The sequence below is a fragment of the Chiloscyllium plagiosum genome, unplaced genomic scaffold (assembly GCF_037043375.1).
Source record: "Chiloscyllium plagiosum isolate Xiang-an unplaced genomic scaffold, Cpla_swu_hap1 HiC_scaffold_8, whole genome shotgun sequence".
NCBI lineage: Eukaryota > Metazoa > Chordata > Chondrichthyes > Orectolobiformes > Hemiscylliidae > Chiloscyllium > Chiloscyllium plagiosum.
This window is the reverse complement of record NW_028270146.1, coordinates 65,902,041-65,928,200: the sequence shown is the minus strand read 5'-3', so window position 1 is coordinate 65,928,200 and position 26,160 is coordinate 65,902,041. Positions and strand designations below refer to the sequence as shown.

The window sequence follows — 26,160 nt, the reverse complement described above, 5'->3', positions numbered from 1 at the left end:
AACATATTGTCTAGCTATCACCATTGTTAACAGCTAACCCGAGAATGTAACTTTAAAAAAAAGGTTTTGTGATTTACACATGAAAGTGAAACTATCACTGCATTACAGATGAAAGGCTTAATAGACAATCAATTTTTCAATGTATAATTACATCACACTGTAAATTTTTGCTATAAATTCTGTGTTACGATCAAGCCCTCCACAATCACCTGATGAAGGACCGTCGCTCCGAAAGCTAGTGTGCTTCCAATTAAACCTGTTGGGCTATAACCTGGTGGTTGTGTGATTTTATTTTAGCATTCCAATTGCGGTTATTCAGGACCTTGCATAGGAGCCAAGCATCAGGAAGTGACGTGTCTTTCCCCCACCCCCCAACGCGTGCGGCAGTTGGAATGGGAACCGGGCCCGCCCGGGCTCGAGCCAGCCTTGAACGGCCGTGAGTCAGAGCTGAGCGGCGTGGAGACAGCGGCTGTAACATGAACAGGCAGGAGATGGCGGACGAGGCTCTCTTCCAGCTCCTTCACACGGAGATCGTTTCTTACGTTTATAAATCGGCTGAGCAAGGCGAGATGGTGAGGAGGGGAGTGACTCGGGGCTGGGCTAAAAATGATGGGTACGGCACTGCTGAAGCTTAAAATTCGCGATTTGAATTTGAATTTAAATTCCTCAATTTCAGATTTTTGAAAAATTAAACATACTTAGCATCTTTCTACAATTCCTTTCAAATTACTTAAAATTCCAGTTGAATGTTAAGTGCCGTACAGTTTAAATGGCTGTCGATACACTCCGTAGTTCGCTGTAGTTAAATTAATGGCTCATCTTCACGTTTACATTTCGTGTCTTTTTTTTATTGCTTAGACTATGTTAGGCATGAGATTTGAATGTTCACTGCCCAGTGTTAGCATGTTTTGTATCTTGTTGTTGAAATGGTCAATTTCGCAGTGGTTGATGGCTTTGAAGTGGATGTGGATAACAACCCTTTTCTCTCCTTACAGGTGCTGTTAGACCTGCTGAGATTTTCCAGCATTTTCTCTTTTGGTTTCAGATTCCACCATCCGTCATAATTTGCTTTTATCTTGACGTAAAGATACCCTTTGGTCATGGTCAAGCAACGTTTGATTCAAACGTTCGCATCCTTGTTTTCACATTGTCATCCTCCTGGTCTTCTAACCTCAAACTCCTTCTGTGGTATGGCATCATACTTTGTTTTATACTCCTGTGAGAGAACTTTTGTGGGTCCATGTTGGAGTAATTGTGGGTCAACCTACAGCACATGGACTGCAGCAGATCAAAAAAGTGGTTAATCACACCATGTTTTCAAAGGCGTCAACTGCCTCACTTCGTATTAATGAATTTTCTTTTATATATCCATTCATGGGACATGGATGGTGCTGGTTGGTCAGTCTTTATTGCCCCCACCACATTTCTGATGAAGGGCTTATGCCCGAAATGTTGATTCTCCTGATCCTCTGATACTGCTTGACCTGCTGTGCTTTTCCAGTGCTACACTTTTTGACTTTATTGCCAATCCCTAGTTGTCCTGGAGAAGGTGGTGGTGAGCTGTTATCTTGAACCACTGCAATCCACATGCTGTAGGTATAGCCACAATGCCCTTTGGGAATTTCAGGAGTTTCACCTAGCAACAAAAAAAGGAGCAGCAATATATTTCCAAGTTTGGATGGTGAATGACTTGCAGAGGAACTTGTAGTTGGTGTTCCCATGTATCTGCTGCCCTTATCCTTCTAATTAGAAGTTGTTGTGGGTTAGAAAGGTTCTGTCTAAGGATGTTTGGTGAATTTCTGCAGTGCATTTTGTAGATAGCACATACTGTTGAGTGTCCGTGGTGGAGGGAGTAGATACTTGTGGATGTGGCGCCATTGATTGCTTTGTCCTAAATGGTGTCAACTTCTTGAATGTTGTTGGGACTGCATGCCTCTTGGCAAAAGTGGGGAGTATTCTGTCACATTTCCTAACTTGTGCCTTGTAGATGCTGGACAAGTGAATTTAAAAAAGAAACTCTGGAATTCCCCATCGAATAGCAGGGATGGAGCCTTGTCAGTTAAAGAATATGGCTAAACACAATCTGAAGTATAATTAGGATGGACATGAAATGCTGGATTTGCCAGTGTGATCCCATCATGAAAGGGAAAAAAGGGACAAACATTTTGAGATGCTTTTGCATTTCATTCATTTTTCTTGGTCCTGCTTTGATATGTGAACTGTATTTTTACTGCAGTTGGATCTGAAACCAGTTCAAAATAAATCTGTCGGCAACCTTGTTTGTGTCACTGCAAAGCAGGGACCGCTTTATGTCAAGGTAAAGATAGTATGCAAATGATTCCTTTGTAATTCATAAATAGAAGTATTACAGCAAAGATAGATTTTGGTTAGCCTATTGTGTCTGTGATGGTTTCCTGTATAAGCAACTAATCCTCTATGCTCTTTTAACCTTGCAATTTATTTGTTTTCAACTATCCAAGCCACTGTTGAGAGACCTAGGCCTAGCCTGATGTGTGGTATGAAGTTGTCGGACATTGTTAATGACAATCTCAAACATGAATGAATCTAAGGATCTCCCTTAGATAATTTAGTAATATTTTGCTGAATCCCCCCAAAATCAACATTCTGGTTTTATCATTTGACTTGCTCTTCCAACTACAGAGCTAGTCAAAGCCGAGGAACGTGGTGGTAAATGATTCCCTAAAGCTAGTCTGCCATTTGAGGTTGGAATACTCTCCACTTGCATAGATGAGTATAGTTCCAACAAGATTCAAAATACTTGACATTGTTGAAGGTAAAGCAACTTGGTTTGACACTTCATTTACCATCTTCAACATTCACTCACTTCACCACTGATGCATTTTGGCAGCAATGCGTTCCATCTACTTCCATGACTTCAGGAGCACATGAAGGCTTTTGATGTGACATTTAAAACCACATGTTATGGACCATCCCAGACCCCGTCAAAATATTTTTATGAAGATAGCCTAGAATCTAACTTTTTTTTCTTATTTTAAAGGTAGATGTGAAGTGGGTGTTCCAGGTGTGATGCAACTGGTCAAACCATTCGGCTTTAAGCAAAACAGACATTTATTTAAACACTGCAGTTAAAGTACAAAAGGGAGCAGAATTTAAAATAACTTTTAACTATTGGAAAATTTAACCAAATACTCGATACGGTAACAACTAATTAACTGTTCCAGTATAGTGACATCCCATCAACACATCCCTTGGCAAAAATGTAAGTTCAAACACACATTCTTACAAGCAGGATGGAACAACATCCAGAGAGATTTCAGAGAAAGTCAATTAAGAATCATTTACTGAAGCTTGCAACCTTTCTGGTACTCAAAACATATTTTGACTGCTCCAGCGCTTTTTAAAAAAAAACCCTGAACTGGCCGCTCCCCTTCCATTGTTAAACTGTTTTAGCTTTCTAGCTCCCTAGACTCCTCTTCACCTCTGCCTTTACACCCTCTCCCCAAAAAAACCCAGGATGAAAATAACCTTTTTACATTGACAGCATCGTCACACACAGCCTTTTCCAACTAAAAGGACAATTGATGCATGGGAATACCAGGACTTGAGTTGTTTAGAAGCCACACACTAACTAGGAACTGCACTTTTATTTTCACGAATGCTATTCCATCACTTGTGGGTCAAAATTTCAGGCTGTGTTCATAATAAGACTATGGGGATACTTACACCCCAAGAATTGCAGGGGTCAAGAAGACAACTCACACCCACCTTGTCAAGGGCAATTAGGGATGGGCAATAAATGCTCACCCAGCTATTAATCTTCATATCCATGAATAAAATTTTAAAAAATGGTCCCCAAATGCCTTTTGAACCTGCTCTAACACCTTCACCCATTTGTACAAGTACACTTTGAGAGCTCTGAGTTTTGCATGCTCTTTACTTTACATTGCGTCCTGGTTCTTTGCTAGAAAAATGTACCGACTCGCACTTTTGCATTAAATTTCATCTGCTATATGTCCACCCAATTCATCAATTTTTGTGTCCTGTTTGTATGTGCTCCCAAGACTGTTTATTGCATGCACTCACTATTATTGCCAAGAATTTATTTTTATAACTGGAATGTATGTGAGAATTTGTTTGAATTGTTGTTAATTCATTATAAGTTTCATTGAAAGAAGTGGGGAAGCAGGACAACAATGGATTTTCTAGATTATGGAACAATGATGTTTATTTGATGTGCGGTTGACGCAGCACTAAACTACTATATTGCAGGATCTAACCGTTCTAATTGAAGTCGTGTGCACTGGACAATCAATATTTCCCACTGGAGGAGGAATAGTGCAGTTAATACTTGTCCATGTAGCCAGTGCCACAGCAGTTTGGAAGGAAGGAAGTTGCATGCAATATAGGAAGAACAAAAGAAAGCGAACAAACAAAGTGAAACAATTGTCTTAAATTTGTTTCTGTTCACATAGTATAAAAACTAAAGTTGCCAGTGAGGTACCATAATGAAAGCAGAATTGTAGGAAACTTAATCATGTTCTTGGCTTGAAACTAAGATCCACCCATTGATCTTGCATGACATGGTGCTAAACCAAAACAACTAACTGAAAATTTCTTACACTCCACTCATACCTTTTGATTTGGAGATGCCATTAAACCTGTTGGACTATAACCTGGTGTTGTATGATTTTTAACTTTGCCCATGCATACCGGTTGTATGATCTTTTGATCTCACTGCCTATAAATTCTGTGTCTGTGTTCTCTTCTCTCACTTCACTGACAAAGGGACTGCGCTCTGAAAGCTTGTGATTACAAATAAACCTGTTGGACTATAACCATCTGACTTTGTCTACCCCAGTCCAACACTGGCATCTCAATGTCATGAAGATTTCTTAATGTATGCAAACAGAACACATCCATGCATTCACACTTTTTCAATCATACAGAAGCTTGGGGACAGCCAATGGTGCGTTGTTTTTTTTTTCTTTTTTTTTAATTCAATTTCCACCACCAGGAAGATAGGAAAACACCCGAGTGGCCAGTGACAAGCAGTGCCCTTCACATCGAAGGGCAATGCTGTGTGATCAAAACAGTGAAGGGGAGGGTAGGGACTAAATCAAAAGAGTTGGAGGGGGAAATAATGCACTCCACTCCCTGCGGCGCCCACCTCTCCCTGAACAACTCCAGGGTGTTGGTGGACACCGCGTGTTCCTTCTCCAAGGACACCCGGGCTCTAACGTAACCGCGGAAGAGGGGCAGGCAGTCGGCCCTAACGACCCCCTCCACTGCCCGCTGCCTTGACCAGTTGATGGCCAGTTTGGCCAGGCCCAGGAGCAGACCCACGAGGAGGTCTTGAGACCTGCAATGGTGCGTTGTTAATGGCAGTGACTTGACCAGTCAATCAACTTGCCTGGTTTGAATTTAATCAGAAGTTTGGTACTTAACTGTTCCCTGGTATATAGCACCGATTCTGTTAATCAGAGTTCATTTGTCAAACAACTGAGTACCACCTTCTCCAGCAGTATAAATTGTTATTCCCTTTAACATTTGGTGTTCTTGTGATTCAAGTGTGATCAGTGCAAGATAAAGCTTTGACAGCATGTGTTTTTTATTCAGCAGCTCTCAAATTTTGAATATATTTTAATTCTTAAAACTACTTCTATTACTGAGTTGCCAACCATTGCTCAATTTTTGTAAGAGGTGTCAGTGATCGAATTAACCATAGGGCAGGACAGTAGAATGCAAATATTGTGACTGATTTAGAGTGGCATTGCAAATAGATGGTAAGCTTTACTTTTAATTGACAAATCGTGGGAGATTTTTATCTTGTCAGTAAACAAAATAGAATTTAGAGTAGATCCACTGAGTCAACTTGAACACAGTGAACTTTTTTTTCTCATTTATTTCAGTTACCTGGTCAGGTAGTTGCTAGCATAAAGAAACTACCTCTAGAGGTGCAAATATGAATACTGTTGTTATTTTAACTTATTAACTGTGAAATGCAACTCTACCTGGAAAATGTTTGCTATGCTATCTAACTTTTTTGACTACATACTTTAAAATGGTAATATTCAGATATTATAAAGGTGTGTTTCAATGATCTGTTAAGATCCTAACCTGAAGAAATGTAGAATATTCACATTAACATATCTTTGAATTAGTATTGGCGATTTAGTAATGCTAAGCTAACATTGCAAGTGTACCTGTCAGTACCTGAATTTTCATTAACTTGAGTTAACGTTTGATATTAGTGATTCATAGCCATCAACTTGTGCTGTAAAAGAATATCATTGCATTTTACAATATCCTTTTTCAATGTTTCTCTTTCTTATTGTAACTGGAGGTTAATTCTCCATTTTATTGTTGTTTCAATTGGTTAGAAATACAATATGATGATTCTTACTATGAGTGAGAGTAATTCTACAAAAATGACCCCGAGCTTCTGGTTGCCTGCCATTTCAACACAACACCATGTTCCCTGGCCAACATCTCTGTCTTGGGCTTGCTACAGTGCTCCTGTAAAGCTCTGTGCAAGCTGGAAGAACAGCATCTCATTGCTGCTTGGAATCATGCAACCTCTGGACTCTATAAAGTTTAATAATTTTGGGGCCTAAGCATCTTTTCCTGTCTCCTTACCCAACCCCCACACATCAGGCCCTGTCATCACATGAGTTGCTACTCCAGATAACCCATTGTCAGCCATTAACAGGCGCATAAGTAAGTAGTCATTCTCCCAGGCTGACTTTCACCCATCCCTTTTGTCTGCTCAACTATTTTTTTTTCTTTCACTCCTTCCATCCCTTTAGCATATATACAAATGTTTTCTAGCTGTCAGTTCTGACAAAGGATCACTGGACCTGAAGTGTTAATTCTGTTTTCTCTCCACAGAAACTGCCAGACCTGCTGAATTTTTCCATCAATTTCTAGTTTTGTTTCTGATTTCCAGTGTAATGTTGAAAGATTAAATTGTACTATCTCTCTGGATATTATTGTAATGTTAAAGGGGGGGGGGGTTGACATTAATGCAGGAATGTGGATGACTCACACTTCATTTGGCCAGCCATTTACCACTACTCTCCGCCTTTTATCAAATTAAACTCTCATTCAATCCCTTCGATTCATAAATGCTTTCATAGCCATCCCCTGAAGCTAGGACAAATCACACCTACATTGTCTTGGGGATCACTGAGTGAGGAGATCGTTTGCATAACAATTCCCCATGATTAGGGCATTTACATTTAAATTCTCTCCAAGGATGACCACCTCCTCCTATTGTATCCAGGGTAACGTGATTATGGGGGTGGGTGGGTAGGAGTGGACAGAGTATCTGTGAGCATTACCAACTGACCTGAATAAAGGGGATGTGCTTTGTTTGGGGCCTCTGACTCAACTTCGCGTGACCAACAAAGAGGGTCAAAGGGGTTACCTAGCTTGTACAAGCTTTAATAAACTTTAACTATTTGCCGAAGTTGGTATGTGTGAATTGCATCTTGTGTGTGAAACCTCGGGAAAAGAACCTAACACCAGCATCCAAAATTCTTTCGTTTTTGATTCTCTGTCACTGTCACTCTGTCTTACACATTACACACTTGGTTTTGTGTATTTTATGAACAAAAAGCCCTACAATTTATTTAGCTTTACAACACCACAAATCATTAACTTAAGATGCAATCTTTTCTGTACTTTTGATTGTAGACTGAAATAGGAAAATTATTGTTTTTAACAATCAAGGGTTGTGGAAAGGATTATTAGACTTTATAAAAACAACTTACCTGACACTCATTGTAAGTGCTTCGTACATTGTTGTTTGTTCAAGCAGTGAGGGAAGTCTATTTACAGGTTGGAGCCAAGACCAGTCACAAGTAGCTGATTGGTCTTGAGAATGTTGGCCAGTTTTGACCGGAGAAGTGTTCTGTCTGCCAACTATAGTACTATAGACTTTTGTGTGTGAATGTTTGGGTTGAAAGTCACCAGACATCCTGAAAGGAAGGAGCTGTTCTTACTGCAAAGGAAAAAACACAGTTTATTTTCCTCCTCATTTGATTAAGCTGTGGCATTTAAACAAGAAATCAGAGAAATGTTCTTGTGAAATAGTTGCCATTTGCCTCCTGCAAGCAAGTGAAAGTACTTGGAGAAGGAAAATCAAGGAGCAGAAGTGCTAACACACTAAAGGAATAATCTCACTGAACCTCTTCAACAGGGACCCCTTTTCAGTATTTCTCTCCACCATAACAATATTGAGTTGTCTATCTGTGTGTAAGAGGTGTTTTTAGAAGGGGTTAGTGTTTTAACAAAGAGTCTTATGTTGACGTTTCATAGCTGTTTACTAGTAGCTAGAATCTGTTTATGCATAAATAGTAATTTTGTCAATAGTTTGGTGATGATTCTGCTGATTTTTGTTTTTTGATTTCGTTTTTTTTCCATTACTTCAACTTTGCATGCCCCAACAACAAAATATTTGAAAGTGTCTTTCTTTTGAAATATTAGAATTTCAAAACCGATATCTTCAAGTAGAAATCCATGTCCACTTGTGTGTTTATATCAAAGCTTGCAGAAACTTGAAATGTTCTAGAATGTTGTTGCATTGACTTGGATGTTAAAGTTGCAAATATTTCTATTCCTACTTAAAGTATTTAAACTTCTAAAATTGGTTCATGTTTTTGAATGTTAATTAGTCAGTTCAGAGAGCAGGATAATTCTAAGATAGGAATCTGAATTTAATGAGATACAACTTGACTGGAATTTGTACTTAGATTTACTTTGCTATCATGTTTGTTTTTCTCAAGGTAAGAAACTTCGAGTTAAGAGGATTGAATTTTAACTTGCCAATTGAAACTCATTTAGTAAGGCATCATTGGTGCATGTTGGCATATCAAAACATTGCATCATTTACTATACAACATAAAATGAAAGTTATTTTCATATGGGGCAGTTTATTCCGTCAATAAATTATTTTAATACATGAAAACTCTTAACAAGTGAGAAATCTAATCTACGAGTACATAAATTCCTCCATGTGCTTTGGCAATACATAAGTTATGCAACTAAATACTTATTTCCTTTTCTTAGGAAAGTGGAAGATGTGTCACCAAATTGGAAAACATGGGATTCAGAGTGGGACAAGGACTAATTGAAAGGTAGCAAGCAGTGGCAGTTTTTGAAGCGATTGAACAATAAATTAGTGGTCTGTATCCTAATTGTTCTATCTGATCACAAATCATATTAGTACACTTTTTTTGTAGGGGTGGGGAGAAAAACAGGAATTAAAAATAAGTAACATTTTTTGCATTTGTAATGCATAGTCAAGTCTTCAACTCAATTGTTTAGCATTTGGATATCTATTTTGCTGGCCATAAAGCAAGAAGCTTGCGCCACATGGAATTGTGACTTCTGTGGAATTATATATCTTGTACATATTCAAGAAATATTAGGGCTAATTCATAATTGCTTTGCTGGAATATTTTTCAGGGAATACAGGCTGGAGAGAATTCTGCAGCACTAGCTCCAAATTTTGCTTGGTTTGAGTTTGACTTTTAAAAAAAAAATCTGGAATTAGTCAAACATCACAATAGCAAACCCTGTTAAGCAAGGTATAAAATATTATTTTATGAGGCTAACCAATATGATAAGTATGATTTATTACAGCAGAAATATAACTAATTTGAATTGACTGCCATTTTATTGTTTAGAAACGAAACAAACCATATGCCATAAATTGCTTTTGGACCTGTCAGAGAAGTATTTCCAGCATTTTCTGTTTTTTACTTTTTTATTTAAGCACCTGTGGTATTTTCCTGTGTAATGGAAATAATATGAAGCAATCTATTTTTTTCCTCAATACCTACTGGAGCTATTTTGTTAGCAGTTCAAAACCATCTCCATTCCAGCCTTTGTGAACTCATCAGGAACAACCGGTTCTGTGCCTTCCAGTTCCTCCCCATCAATAATTTTTTTGAGTAGTTTCCTAATCTTATCTCTCTGTCAGTTTCTCTAATTCAGTAATGTAATTGCTGCCAGTAGTTGCATGTGTGGTGGCTTAGGTTATCTTGTGTTTTTGTTTCTAGAATTCCCAGTGTATTGTATCTGTAATTGATGGATCCTGTGCCTTTAGACGGCCAATGTTTGCATATCGGGCAACTTAAAAAAAATATACTTTGCAAAGCACCTCTCTGATGTGTGTTCCTGTGTTTTGAGCAATGTCTCTGCAGTTTGTCTTCCTTTCTAGAATAGGATTTGAAACACAGATAAACACTGGTTCAAAGGCTTCAGACCACATCATACATTTTATGCGGAATGATACCATAGAATGGCTGCAAATATTTATCACTGATTCCAGGTCACAGACTTCCACCAATGCACAAAAGTATTGTTATTAAATCTACAATACTTGAGAGTGTGTGTATTTTAGTGTTGCTGCCAATAAAGTATGGGAGCTCTATACTTTTAAAATACAGAATTGAATATGTTACCAATCATCAACTCCTATCCATAATTGCTTTGATATAAAAATAACTCGCTCTTTGTCTGTATTGGCACTAAATATAGCAATGATCAATATTGGTTAGAATTAATTTGGGAAGGAGCTGATATTAAAGAAATTATTGACATCAATATAGATAGATTATATCAATAAAGCTCAAGCCCTGTCAACTTCATGTGTTCCACTCATGCCTGCTTTAAATTTTAAATTACGTCACTGCTAAAAGTAGCCAGCAGTTCATTTAAAGACAAATTTATAAGTTGAATTCTTCATTCTGTGAAATTAGTGTTTGCAGGATGCTATTTTTACACTTTGCTTATGTACTTATCCCAGCTTTGAAACAGTATTTAGATAATAATCACTTTTAATGTAATTGGATGTTCATAATTCATCTGATTTTATTACAGATTTACTAAAGATACTGCACGATTCAAAGATGAACTGGATGTCATGAAATTCATTTGTAAAGATTTTTGGACCAGTGTATTTAAAAAACAGATCGACAATCTTCGGACTAATCATCAGGTAAGTAATTTGTATATTTAAAGCTTGTTAGTTCAGTCACTCCATTTTTAAAAATGAATTTTTCTGATTATAGCTGGCAAAATAAATAATGACATATGCCTCCACCCTGTTATAGGAAGGATATTATCAAGCTAGACAGGGTTCAGAACAGATTTACCAGAATATTGTCAGGAATGGAGGGTTTGAGGCATAAGGAGAGACTGGGACTTTTTTCACTGGTGCATAGGAGGTTGAGGGGTGACCTCAGAAGTCTATAGAATCAGGAGGGGTATAAATAAGCTGGAGAGCAGGTGTCATTTCCCTAGGGTGGGGGATTTCAACTCGAGGGAGCATATTTTTAAGGTGAGAGGAAAAAGATTTTAAAAAGGACTTAGTTTGTGTGTGGAGTAAACTTTGTTACTGCATCCACCATTTCCTCAATGTTTAAAAGATATTTTTTGATAAGTACATAAATAAGAAATGCACGGAGGAATATCAGCCAAGTGCAAGACTGTGGGACTAGATTAGTTTGGGATTATGGTTGCCGTGGACCGGCTGTACTGAAAGATTTGTTTTCATGCTTTAGGAATCTGTGATGATATTGTGCCTTATAGAGATGGGTTCTGTCCTGTTTCTCTTGCAGAGGAGCGTTGTCACGGTGGTGCTGAAATGCCACCAAAATTCAGACAGGCAGTTGGTAAACTGCTTTTGAATTCTTCCTGGGTGTTTGTTTCTAAAATGTAAGACAAACTAATCATGAGTGAGTGGGGTCAGGCTCTCAGACCCAAAGACTTTAGTTTTGCTTTCAGTTAGTTGAGTAGGTTTTGCTGGCTACTGGAGTTGAAAGCTTGAGTTCTCTGCTGCTCGAGTGAAATCTTAGATGGAGATGCATCCTCTTTGAAAATCAAAAGGGGCAGATTATTTCTTTCTACTGGACTGGAGAGAGGCAACACAAGAGATTTAATAACGTTGTTGAATCGCCTTTGCCAAGGGTGTGTTTATGGGAAGTTGCCTATATTGGAACAGTTGATGATTAGTGGGTAACCAATATATACATTAAGTATTTCAATAAAGTTGTACTAATTTTTTTGTTGTATTTTTACTGTGTTGTAACAATAAAATGTGTTTTGATTAAAGTCTAGTGGTGGACCAGTCGAACCGTATCTGGAACACAATGCCTTACACTTGCCTTTTAAACATATAAAAGTAAAGGCTATCTCCATTATATACTTTGGCTGGAGGGTGGATTCTGGTCTGGACCATAACAATTAGAACAAGTGCAAATGCAAGTTGGCTTGTCATATTTTATTTTGTTAAGAAAATGTGGTTCCATTATCTGAGGTCTAACTTCGTCTCTCCTCTTCGGATCTCTGTGTACTTTATCTAGTGCAAAACGAGTAGGTAAGAAGAATCTAAAATGATGTGAGGAAAGGACAGAACATTGTGACTCGGTGGATAACATTTTAAGAAAACGGACTTCCTTGGCTCTATAAAATTCTGTAGTTATAACGTTTTTTTTTAGGTTTCATGTAGTGATACCATCAAATTGACCTGAGAAACGCAACTGACAATTTACGAACTCTGTAAAACCATGAACAGGATCAGGATGCCTCCATCTGAAGAACTGCAGGCAGGAACTTGTGTTTTATTACTGTGGCATCCTCTACAATCGGATGACTGACCAATTCATTTTATTTTTGTCATTTAAAGTGGACATGCTGACTAGGGCACAGAACTCCCTGCTTTTCTTGAATAGTGCCAATGGAATTTGTAGAATTTCCTTGAATTATAGGAAGATGGCCTTATGTTCAGTGTCTCAACCAAAGAATGATGCATATGGCAATGCAGTACCCTCCGTATCCTTGGAGTCAATTAAGTTAGTTTAATGTGTAATGCTGAGTTTTATCATAACATATAGATTGCTATGACATTGTCTTGTAAATGTGTTGATACCTTCAAACTTAACTTTACAGGGTATTTATGTGCTCCAAGACAATAAATTCCGCCTCTTGACTCAGATGTCTGCAGGGAAACAATATTTGGAACATGCACCTAAGGTACAATGTCTAGTTAATTTGAATAAATAAATGAGTTCACAGAGCCACATGTTGTTGATCTGGAAAGAATTAAGTTATGAAATATAACTGATAGAACAGCAAAAAAAAATTGGCTCATCAGTTGAAGATTTAACTGGTTTTTAAAAAAGTTTTTATTGTAACTACAGTATTACATTTCAATTGGTAGTAGAGGTTGGTCCATTTAAAAGACAATTGAGAGTGAAGGGATTATATAGGAGGAGATTTTTATGCAGAGTCATTGAATTATGGAATGACCATAAAATGTAGGAGCAGATGTAGGCCATTCAGCCCATCTAGTTTACTCTCTTATTCAATAAGATTCAACTCCACTTTCCGAATAATCCTTGATTCTCTTGCTGATTAAATATCTTCAAAGCTCATATAGACAAATCTTTACTGATCCAGCCTCTACGGTTTTCTGCAGTGTGGAATTCCACAAATTCACTGCAGTATGAAGGAAAACATTCCTTGGCTTTACATTAAATGGGTCACCCCTCATTCTGAAAATGCTGGTTGGTCCTAGAATTTCTCAGAAGGAGAAATGACCATTTTACTCTACCCTCTCCAGTTCCTTAAGAATCTTGTATGTTGCATTAAGCTCTCCTTTTGTTCTTCTAAATTCCATTGAGTATAGGCTAACCTATTTGATTTCTCCTCATAAGGTAGTTGTTCATACCTGGGATCAATCTAGTGAACCTTCTCTGGATTGACTGTAATGCCACTATATCTTTCCTTGGATAAGGGACCAAAATTACTCACTGTATACCAGGTGTAATGTGATTAGTGGCATGTTTAGTTTCAATAAGTTATTTTTATACTCCATTCATTTTCAAAAAAAAACAACACTCCCTATTACCTGCTGAATTTAGATGCTAGATTTTTGTGATTTATGCACAAGGACTGCCAAATCCCTTTGCCAAATTCCTGAAGAAGGGCTCATGCCCGAAACGTCGATTCTCCTGCTCCTTGGATGCTGCCTGACCTGCTGCGCTTTTCCAGCTCAAGTCCCTTCGTTCTCTACCTTGTCTGCAATCTTTCTCCACTTAAATGTTCATCTGCCCTATTTTCCCAGCTTTACAGTTCCCATACTCTGTTCCATCTATAAAAGTTTTGCCTATTCAATTAACATTGCTATATCCCATGGCAGACTCATCATTTGATTTAACCACATTTTTTTGTCATTTACAAACATGGTTACAGTATATTTACTTTCCTCATGAAAGTTATTCATACATTGTAAATTTCACTGTAAGTAAGCTAATCTAATCTAATCTAATCTAACTGTGGCACTCTATAAGTAGCCATCCTGAAAGCGTTTTCCCTTATCTGGTTACTGAGCTCCAGACTGAATACATTGCATCTACTACCACCCCTTGTTTTCTATGGGCCAGCCAGTTCTGTATCCAGGCAGTCAAATGTGGATGTAGGTTTGCTAGCTGAGCTGGAAGGTTCATTTTCAGACATCTTGTCACCATACTGGGTAACATCTTCAGTGATCCTCTGGACAAAGCATTGTTGGTGTTTCCTGCTTTCTATTTCTATGTTTGGGTTTCCTTGGGTTGGTGACATCATTTCCTGTGGTGACATCATTTCCTGTTCTTTTTCTTGGATGGTAAATGGGGTCCAAGTCCATGTGTTTGTTGATAGAGTTCCGGTTGGAATGCCATGCTTCTAGGAATTCTCGTGCATGTCTCTGTTTGGCTTGTCCTCAGATGGATGTGTTGGCCTAGTCGAAGTGGTGTCCTTCCTCATCTGTGTAAGGATACTAGTGAGAGAGGGTCATGTTGTTTTGTGGCTCGTTGATGTTCATGTATCCTGGTGGCTAGTTTTCTGCATGTTCGTCCAATGTAGTATTTGTTACAGTTCTTGCATGGTATTTTGTAAATAACATTAGTTTTTGCTTGTTGTCTGAATAGGGTGTTTCAAGTTCATTAGCTGCTGTTTTAATGTGTTGGTGGGTTTATGGGCTACCGTGATGCCAAGGGGTCTGAGAAGTCTGGCAGTCATTTCCGAGATGCCTTTGATGTAGGGGACAGTGGCTCTCTCACTAGTATCCTTGTATAATTTATTGCATTTATATCTTGATTCATGGAAAATTGTGTAGTAAGAAGACTAATGTGAACTGAAAATTCAATTCAGGAAGTAAATGTGGATTTGAGTACTAATTAGGCTGAACTGCACTCCTAAAGTATGAACTCTAATCAAGATTTTGGACTGTTAGGAGGCAAACAAACTCCTCTTGTACTTGGCATTGTGAATTTTTTTTCGGGGGTTTGTGTTTACTCGAAGTAATCTTAAACATTTTGCCTTTACCCAAATCTTAAGTGATTTGCTTTGTTAGTCTGTCATTTGTTGTACTCATTGTACACAGGGGAAACACTTTAGGTTGCACAGCATCACTTCAGTAGTTAAGGCACTAATGATGAACCTTAGTAAATTTGCTTGCATTTCTTTTCAGCTTGATGATAGCTTATTATTGCCTTTCCTGTAATCCCTCAGCCCAGTAGTAGCAGTTTCCCTTTGGAGCCAGAAGGTTATGGCATAAAGCTTTGCTCCAGACATTCAAGCAAATAATCTAAGCTGACACTTCAGTGCAACACTGGATGAATATTGTCTTGATGAAACGTTATACTGATGCCCTGACCTGAAACCCCACAACATGACAAGCCCTCAGCCCCTATTCAAAGATGAGCTGGGGAGCTGTTCTGGTGACAGGAATTTTGAGATATAATCTCAAGAATTACACTCTAGATGGTTTATTTTGACACCCGAGCATCTGGCCAGGCCGCTTAACCAAAACAGCATTTGGGTACCTTTGGATTCTCAATGAAGTGGAGGCATTTTGAATTGGACAGATAACTGATTCATGGCTCAGTGATCCAATCAATTAACCAACTTTAAACTCTTCAAAGGCTGTCATCCTGGCACCATTCACCCTTTATTTATAAATAAATAGCCTTTGACAATAGTTCTGCTTGTCAGTCAGGCATTCAGGACCTTAATATCCCTGACATGCATCCTTTTACATCAGGCTGTTAATCTGGTCCAATCAGGAAACTTGTTTTCTCTAAGGTCCAGCTGGCTGACGTTGTTACTAGTTGAGAGTGTGTTGCTGGAAAAGCACAGCAGGTCAGGCAGCATCCGAGGAGCAGGAGAATCGACTCATCGGGCCAGAGCCGCTGCCGCACCCCCCCCACCCCCCTGCATGACATTGAGCTAGGTAAAATATTGCACTAGCCGCCTTGTCAGCAGCAGAGTAGGTGTAGGGACTGAAATCTGTTTGGATTAAAAGTGTTCAGGGAAAGATGGGCATTGGTTTGGGAGGTGACAGTTTGTTCAAGGTCCTTGGAACGTTAGAGATGGGGTGATAGTTTTCAGGAACAGCAAGGTCAGAGCCTTTCCCTTTGGGGAAAGGGATGATTATGACAAATTTACAGGAGAAAGGTATAGTGCCTATTTTGTAAGTTATTCATAAATAGTGAATTATTGATCAACAAACATGAATCCTGTGGGACAGCAAAATCAATATTTGATATAGAGTAAATTTCATTGGAATTGTGCCTTAAACCAGGTGGTTGATAGAGTGGTGCGAAACAGAATTAAAATAAATTCTGTGCTTCAAAATACAGGATTCAATGAAAAGACTTTTTATGGCAATAACTCATAAAATTAGCAAAATTTCTTTTTGTTTCCGCACTTGGGAGAGGAAAGACCAGGGTTTACTTTCTGGTTTTAAAATAATGTACAAGTTAATTAAATGTAGGAATATTCTTCAAAATATGAACAGAAATAATAAAGAACATTAATCAAAATTTTAATATGAAGCCCACTATAGCTGTGTTGGTTAATTAACAAAAAATTACATTTTAATGGAGACCTGCTGAAGCTGTCCGTCTAGTTCTAATTCCATATAGATTTGAGGTTGTGCAGATTTTGTTTCAAGATAGGTACCTGAAAAGTCACAGTGGAAAGCTTCGAGTGGATTAGATGTTGTGAATGACATTCATTTTTTTCTTTGATTTTCAGCAGTGCCTAGATCACTTCCCTTGAATATAATGAGCAAAATTTACAATATATGCATCTTGGATTCTGGTTGATCATTGTAAAAGTTCTTGCAACAGAACCAAACAGATGAAAATATCTAAACTGCTAAATAGGTAATGAAGACTGTTCTTTTTCTAAGTATGAAAGAAGTAACATTTTAGGTGCAACTTCTTTAGTGAATAAAGTTAATTGCAGTAGCATAATAATTCCCTCCAAAAAAACCTCCAATTTGATTCCTCATTTACTTGCCTGATCACTTGAGAGTTGGAATATATATTTTCTCTAATAACAATAACAATAATAATTTGAGGTGAAATATTCAGCAAGTCAGGCAGTACTTACAGGAGAAAGAGTTAATGTTTGAAGTTGATAATCTTTTATCAGAGCTGACAAAAAATAGAAATGTAAATAGAAAAGCCAGCATTTATTCCCCATCTCTAAGTGCCCGTAAACTGACTGGCTTACTGTGCCATTTCAGGGCCAAGTAAGAGTCAATCACATTACTGTTGGTCTGGAGTTAAATGTAGGGCAAACTAGGTAAGGACGGTAGACATTTTTCCCTAAAGGACATTAATGAACCAGAGATTTTTATGAACAGCCTGGAACCACACAGTCAGTGTATTTTATTTACTGCTGTTGGTGTCTTCCTACTGAGGAGGAGTTTATCTTGAATTTTTCTTTTTCTTTATTGGTTATTGTGTGTTTGTTTGTTTGTTTTCTGGGTTTTCCTTCTGCTTATTTCTATTCGTTTGAAGCTGTTTTTAAAAAAAACCCAGGAGTTTGAGGTTTTGTTCACTCTGAGCTGGCTTTGAGCTAGCTGGATCAGTGTCTTATACTATGCACATGTAAATAAAGGGTAACTTGTTGACAGGGTACCAATGTTTGTGGAGTTATTTCTGACAGCAAAATTTAGAAATTTACTGAATTGTAGGGAATTTCATAGCTAAATAATTCTGTGACTACTTAATGTAATCCCAAGAGAGATGCTTTCTAGCCCTCAACTTTCTTTTTGGCCAAAACTGCTATTGATGAAGAGATCCAGCATTGCCTCCGGTGTGTTGGTGCGGCCTTCCGCCACCTGATGTAAAAGGTGTTTGAGGACAACATCAGATCCGACATCAAGTTCATGATTTATGGAGCTGTGGTGGTTCCTGCCCTCCTACATGGCTCTGAGACATGTACTGTCTCCAGTAGGTACCTCAAGGTGCCAACGCAGCATCACCACTGCGCCTGTGCAAGATCCTGCAAACCTGCTGGAAGAAAGACGCGCCAACATCCCTGCATTGAGGCACTGACCACCCTTGATCGGCTACGATGGATTAGGCATGTCATCCGCATGACCGACATGAGATTCCCCAAGCAAGCACTTTACTCCCAGCTCTGAAATGACAGGTGACCCCCCGGATGGATTGAGGAAGTGCTTCAGTGAAACCCTCTTGGCCTCACTGGTGATGTACAGCATTCTCACATTATTGGTCCAAGGCCGTCCAAAATGGAGGAGGGGCATTTGGGAAGGTGCCGAGTACCTTGAGACTTGCCATCAAGGGGAAGTAGCAGAGGCCAGGCCGATGCCCCACTCACTTCTTCCTGAGATCACCACCTGCTCCCACGTTTAACAGAACCTGTGGTAGCTACATCATCTGTTTAGCCACCTATGGACTCACCCTGAGAGTGGGAGAGACTCATCCTCTTCTGTGGGGAAACCATAGACGATGATGCTTCCCTAGTGTTAGGCAAAAAAAAGAGGCTGCACAATATTTTTGAGGGAGAAAGGAGAACAGCCAGTAGTCATAGTCCACATGGGAAGTAGTGATGTAGGAAAGAGAAATGTTGAGGATCTGAAAAGTGTCTCAGGAGGAAATTAAGAAACAGGGTCTCCAAGATAATAATGTCTGGAATACCTCCAGTAGCATGTCCTGAGTATAGAAATATCAGGATAAGATAGCTTTGTTCAAAGTTTGAGAGAGGATTTGTAGCTCGGGTGCTCGTTGCTGTGGTTCTGTTCGCCGAGCTGGAAGTTTTTGTTGCAAACGTTTCGTCCCCTGTCTAGGTGACATCCTCAGTGCTTGGGAGCCTCCTGTGAAGCGCTTCTGTGGTGTTTCCTCCGGCATTTATAGTGGCCTGTCCCTGCCGCTTCCGGTTGTCAGTTTCAGCTGTCCGCTGTAGTGGCCGGTATATTGGGTCCAGGTCGATGTGTTTGTGGATGAGTGCCATGCTTCCACGAATTCCCTGGCTGTTCTATAATGGTAGTGTTGTCCCAGTCAAATTCATGTTGCTTGTCGTCTGCGTGTGTAGCTACTAAGGATAGCTGGTCGTGTCGATTCGTGGGTAGTTGATGTTCGTGGATGCGGATCGTTAGCTGTCTTCCTGTTTGTCCTATATAGTGTTTTGTGCAGTCCTTGCATGGGATTTTGTACACTACATTAGTTTTGCTCATGCTGGGTATCGGGTCCTTCGTTTTGGTGAGTTGTTGTCTGAGAGTGGCTGTTGGTTTGTGTGCTGTTATAACACCCATGGGCTCACTGATCTCGGGACTCATAGCAGAAGCAGTAATGCAAAGGTTAGAACAAACAGTCTTACCACAAATTCAACCCAAACTCTGGGTCAGATACGTGGATGACACCTTTGTAATCATTAAAAACACGGAAATAGAGAATACACACCAGATATCCACTCCACACTCACAGGAATCCAATTCACGAGAGGAAGAAAAGGACAACCAACTCCCATTCCTAGACGTGAGGGTACAGAGAACACCAAACGGAGAATTCACCACTAAAGTACACAGGAAAGCCACACACACAGACCAAGTCCTGAACTATGAAAGCAACCACCCCAATACACACAAACAAAGTTGCATCAAGACACTATTCAAAAGGGCCACAACACACTGCAGCACACCAGAACTGCAAAAAGAGGAAGCGGAACACCTATACAAGGTATCCGCAAAAAATGGATATCCGCGCAATTTCATCAACAGATGCCTAAGGGAAAGACAACAGAATGAGGACATGCCGCAACCCAAAGGTCTAGCCACACTACCATACATCAAGAACATCTCTGAAATGACAGCCAGACTACTGCGACCACTAGGACTTATAACAGCACACAAACCAACAGCCACGCTCAGACAACAACTCACCAAAACGAAGGACCCGATACCCAGCATGAGCAAAACTAATGTAGTGTACAAAATCCCATGCAAGGACTGCACAAAACACTATATAGGACAAACAGGAAGACAGCTAACGATCCGCATCCACGAACATCAACTACCCACGAAACGACACGACCAGCTATCCTTAGTAGCTACACACGCAGACGACAAGCAACATGAATTTGACTGGGACAACACTACCAATACAGCATCTGCAGACCTCACTTTCTCCACTACCAATATAGGGCAAGCGAAACAAAGAACAGCCAGGGAATTCCTAGAACCTTGGCACTCATCCACAAACTCCATCAACAAACACATCGACCTGGACCCAATATACCGGCCACTACAGCGGACAGCTGAAACTGACAACCGGAAGCGGCAGGGACAGGCCACTATAAATGCCGGAGGAAACACCACAGAAGCGCTTCACAGGAGGCTCCCAAGCACTGAGGATGTCACCTAGACAAGGGATGAAACGTTTGCAACAAAACTTCCAGCTCGGTGAACAGAACCACAGCAAGATAGCTTTGTGTGTGGCTGGAGAAATGGTGCGGGGGGATGGGACTTTGGAATTGCGATACGCGAGAGGTTTGCATCCAGTAAGAAGTGGGACTGGGGAATGTCTTCAGTAAAACATTATCTGTTGTTATGGCGAAGACTTAAATTATTTTCTCAATGGATGGTCACCAGGATGAAAGCAGAGTGGAGAGAATTAAGAGATGCAAAAAAATGTTTAAAATTGGTTCAGAAGTAAGCGATTAGATGGGAGTACAAGATAGAATAAGATGGGTTGGGGTGTGTACATGAAGTGCAAGTAACATCTTAATTAAGGTTGGTGAACTGCAAGCATAACAAGACCATAATGTATTAGCAATGCTTTCCCTCACAGGGGAAGGTTTAGTGTTTTACATACGGTGGGCCAGGACTATTGAGAAGAGGAATAAGAAGGGGGTGATGGTGATGGTGATGGGTTGATTGAGCAAATTATTATAGTATTAGACAAAAATTATGATTAAGAGATCCAAGAACTAGAAGACATATTGTGTGGATGTGCCGCAGGTTGGGGGTGGGTGTTTGCAGTATTGCCTATGGTGTAGTCATCCATTCAGGCAAAATAATGTTACAAATAGATCATATTGAAAGGTGAGAAATTTGTGCACCTCAGTATTTCATGGGGCATGATTCAGATGTATCTTCTACTAACAATCATTTCAAACTCATTCTTCATGAATGCTCACTAAATTGTGGCACTGTCTAGCTTTAGCAATATCAGTACACTTGGAAATGCGTAACCTTGTGTCTCATACACTCAGAAATTTAATAGACACTTGATTGTGAACTAACTGAGTTTTTAATTTAATATTGATTTGCAATATTCTTTACAGGAGGTTGACAGTATATCTTTTATTTCAGTATTTGGCTTTTACTTGTGGACTAGTTCGAGGTGCATTATCGAACTTGGGAATTAAAAGTATTGTGACAGTGGAAGTTACTGCAATGCCTGCATGTAAGTTGATTAGTGTCTTAAAATTAATTGCTGCGTTTGAGGATTTTTATTTCATGTTACAACTGCTTGGAGCAAAGGGGTTGCTGCACATCAGTTGTTAATACTGTTTGATTAGCTGATCATCATCCATGTGTTTTGATACTCTTTATCAGAATTTCTAATTTTGGTGATCAAACAGAATTCTGGCAAAATGTAGTGAAGAGAGTTGGTTATCTTTTTAGAATATTTGGCCAAAAGTCTGCTTTTACCTCTGGCTTGTATTTTTTTTCTCCTTGAATGTTTTTTAATAATAAATTAAGAAAACTCTAGTTTGACTTCAAGGATGTATTCAAATTCAGGTAAGAGTATGATTGTTAGTATACAGTGATAAAATGATATTAATTAAAACAAATAATTGCAAGAGCTTTTATATCCCAAATGAAGTAGTTATCCCTTTTTTTTGCAGGTAAATTCCAAGTAATGATACAAAAGATGTAGAAGATATCTTCACAAACACTCCAGTATTAGCTTTGAAAATCTAGATGATTTAAAACAATGAAAGTATTGTTATTTCCTGTGAAATAACATGACAATGAATTTGTTTACATGTTTGTCTTCAGCTGTGTTTAAGTTTTGTAACTTTTAAATGGGACTTTAGTGATCATCATCTATCACTGCATTGATCATCTGGCGGAATAAAAATTCACTTTAGATTAGGTAATAAAGTGGACTCCTAGTGTGTATTCTGATTTGTTTATAGGGATGTAACTAACTTGATTTATTTGTTTTACTTTGCAATTCATTTGGAAAAAACTTGTTATTTTATATTTACTTTATACAATTAAAGTAAAAATAAACTAACTGCAAGTGCAGAAATTTAGAACAGAATTAAATTCTTAAAATATACAACACATTTGCAACATTTCAAGGCAGAACAATTTTAGGTGAAGATCCTTGGTCAGTTTAGATAAATTTTGAACTAGCCTGTTCAGGCATGTTATTATGCACTTGTGGAGTAGTTGGGACTTGAACCACCTAGCCCAAGGTTGGGAAGCTACCATTGTGCCATAAGAGCCCTCCTTATTTGGGGTCCAGTCCCATTCCTGACATACCTATTGAGATTGACACACTAGTACAGTACTGATTAAAATGTTGTAATAGCAAATATGCTGTCTTTCAGATGAGATGATGAGATGATGGAGTAAATGAGAGCGGAATCATCACTGATGTTTTAAATTGCATATAAACAAAACTGCATTTTGTTTTCTCAGATACAGCCCCTATCTTAAGAATTCTGCAAATATTTCTCCTGAAATGGGAAGACATTTAAACCTGTTAGTATGGAAGTGCTAAATTTTACTATGTACTCAGCATGTTGTGCTGAAAAAAGGTAACTTAGGCTTATATGTACAGAATATGCAGATATAATAATTTGTAATTTGGTATCTGAGTACGAAACAGTATTAGTCAATATAACTGTAAAATTATGGTGAGATAACAAATTGAAGAATAGCTCTGTATGTTTAATAGTTCTCCGTCACGTGTGCAACAAAACAAACTGTAGTTGTCCCCATACCCCCACACATTTAACCAGCTGAAGTAACCATTGATGTTGCCGAATGGCAGTGGTTTTTGTTTTTGTTTCTCTTCTTGGCTAAATCGAGCATGTTATTGTTAGTAACTGGCGTTTTTTTTTCTACAGTCGTGGATGAGGCCAAACTTTGGCCAATCCTAAATGCCCAGAGGGCAGTTAAGAGTCAGCAACATTACCTAGTGTAACTCCAAACCTATAGCAAAGATGGCAGCTTCCTTCCTTAAAGGACATTGTTTTTTTTTGCCGATTGTTGGAGGAATGTATTGATGCTCATCATTAGACTCTAAATTCCAAATTTTTATTGAATTCAAGTTCCACCATCTGCTATGGTGGGATTTAAACCTGGATCCCTGGACATAACCTGGAATTAACAGTCCAGTGATTAACATCACTAGACCATCACCTCCCCTCAGCTTTCATTACAAAGTAGTCAGGAATTATAACTGTATGTACAGCTGAAGTATGCAAGAGAATAAAAAGATAGAACCAGTTGTTCTGAACAATTTCAATGAACAATTAACATATAAAATAGGAGGAGGCGGCCATTCAGTTCTTTTGAGTCTGCTCTGCCATTGAATATGAAAATAGCTGATCATTTCAGTACCCGGTTCCTGCTTTCTCCCCATGTCCTTTGATTCCTTTAGCTCTAAGACCTTTATCTAATGCCTTCTTGAAAACACATGCAACAACTTGGTCTTAACCATTTTCTGTGGCAGAGAATTCCACAAGCTCCTCATCATTCTTGGGATGATGAATTTATCATGTATACGAAGTGGCTGACTGCATATACTTAAACTGTAAGACCCAGTTCTGGACTCCCTGGTCATTGGGACCATCCTTCCTGCATTTACCCTGACCAGTCTGTTTAGAGTTTTGAGTTTCAGTGAAATCTCCCATCATTTTTCTAAACTTCATAGAATGGATTGGTTAAGACTACCTTCAATCTCCATCACATAGTCCTGCCATCCATGGAATCAGTCTGGTAAACCTTCGTTGCATTCTGTCCATAGCAAGAACACCCTTCCTCAAAGCAGACCAAAACTGCACACACTACTCCAGCTGTTGTCTCACCAAGGCCCTGTACAACTGCCTCAAAACATCCCTACTCCTCTTCAAATCCTCTTGCTATGAAATCTAACATATTTTCCTTGTACACTGCCTGCTGTACCTGCATACTTACTGTGACTGGTCCACAATGACACCCAGGTCTAGTTGCACCTCCCATTTTCTCAACCTATTTCCATTCAGATAATCTGCCTTCCTTTTTTCTCTACCAAAGTGGATAACTTCATCTTTAACTACATTATATTACATTGCCATACACTTGCCCGCTCGTTCAGTTTATCCAAATCTCTCAAACATCCCTGTATCCTCCTCTCAGTACACTCTTCCACCTACCTTTGTACTGTTTGCAAACTTGGAGATATTATCTCTAAATCATGAAAATATATTTTCAAGCACTGATCCTCGAGTACCCCACTCGACACTGGTTGTCACTCTGAAGAAGGCTGTTTATTCCTACTGTTTGTTTCTGTTTGCCAATCAGTTCTCTCTCTCTGTCAGTATACTGACTCCAATCCCATGCACTGTTTTTCATACCTTTTTTAAATAGTGGGGTTACGTTAGCTGCTGCCCAATTCAAACTGTTTCATACTCTCTCAAATCTTGAAAAATGACCACCAGTGCACTCTTTCGCGGATTGTATTGGTAATGGATGTAGATTATCGGGTGTTGGTGAGCTATTGGCCTTTAATTTCGCCAATATTTTCTCTACAAATATTTAATTCCTTCAGTTCCCCCCCTCACTGGATCTTGTAATCTGACTGGTATTGGGATGCTATTTGTTTGCTCCTTTTGTGAAGCCAGAACCAAAGTATGTATTTAACTGGTTTATCATGTTTTTTCCCAATTATAACTTCCTGTTTTCTACTGTAGGTTAATATCTGTTGAGAATTAAGTAGACCAGGAAAAAAAAATGACACTGCAATCTATGTTTATTGTTCCTTTATTTAGGCCAGTATTGAGTATAAATATGGTATCTAGAATTGATTAAAATGTAATTCATATTTATTTTATCTTTGTGAGTTCACTTTCTATAACTTGTATAAACCAGACTAATTGATAAATTCTATAACTTGTCAGGTTTAATGTAATATTTTGACTGGATTGAAAACATTAATAAAAGGATGAAAAATACATTGCTGTTTTTCCAACATGCAAATACTAAACCACCATGTCTTATCCCAGTTCTTGTATAAACCAGTGTTTCAAGCTCTAACTTATACTTGTAAGTTTTGTTAATAGGAAAAATAATGTTTGAAGGGAGAGAAACTGAGTTTTGTTCAAGATAAATTTAAACAGTGGTTGTATCTGTTTCAGCCAAATACAAATTTCAGCTTGGACATCAAGTTTTACTGAAGTGATATTCTTGTTTTGAAATAACTTGTAATCCCACAATATCCAAAACAGAATGCTAGGATCAGGTAGTATCTATGGAGAGTAGTTTGTTTACTTAGAATATATTAATTTCATATAGGGAAATGTCCCAAAATGTTGAAGTGTGTAAATAACTAAAAGCAGACAGCAAGTCATGAGAAGATATTAGGATGGGTGACTAATCTTAGTAACAAAAATAGAAATTGCTGTAAGTTCAGGAGTGGCAACGAATGTGGAGAGAAATCCGAAGTAATGTTTCGTGTTGAGTGACCCTTCCTCGTAACCTTAGTTAACACAGCTACAATTAGCTCCTGGTTGAGCAAACACTTTTTAAAAAGTCTGATTATTTTCAAACACTTCTCTGGCTATTCCCCTATCTTAATTACTGACTGCATA

At 38.7% G+C, this 26,160-nt stretch overlaps 1 protein-coding gene across 1 annotated transcript; it reads left to right on the top strand.

Moving 5' to 3' along the window:
* Positions 1-358: 358 nt before the first annotated feature.
* trappc6b (trafficking protein particle complex subunit 6B) lies at positions 359-25,556 on the top strand. The gene is made up of 6 exons (XM_043697808.2): positions 359-572; positions 9,052-9,119; positions 10,870-10,987; positions 12,940-13,023; positions 21,662-21,755; positions 22,201-25,556. The coding sequence occupies exons 1-6, from the start codon at positions 477-479 to the stop codon at positions 22,230-22,232; spliced, it is 492 nt and encodes a 163-aa protein (XP_043553743.1). The 5' UTR covers positions 359-476; the 3' UTR covers positions 22,233-25,556.
* Positions 25,557-26,160: the final 604 nt, after the last annotated feature.

Excerpts from the sequence above, each read along its gene's own strand:
- trappc6b (XM_043697808.2), top strand. The coding sequence starts at position 477 with ATGAACAGGCAGGAGATGGCGGACGAGGCTCTCTTCCAGCTCCTTCAC. Across the intron at positions 9,120-10,869 it reads GGACAAGGACTAATTGAAAG|ATTTACTAAAGATACTGCAC; the intron begins GTAGCAAGCAGT and ends ATTTTATTACAG. Across the intron at positions 13,024-21,661 it reads ATTTGGAACATGCACCTAAG|TATTTGGCTTTTACTTGTGG; the intron begins GTACAATGTCTA and ends CTTTTATTTCAG.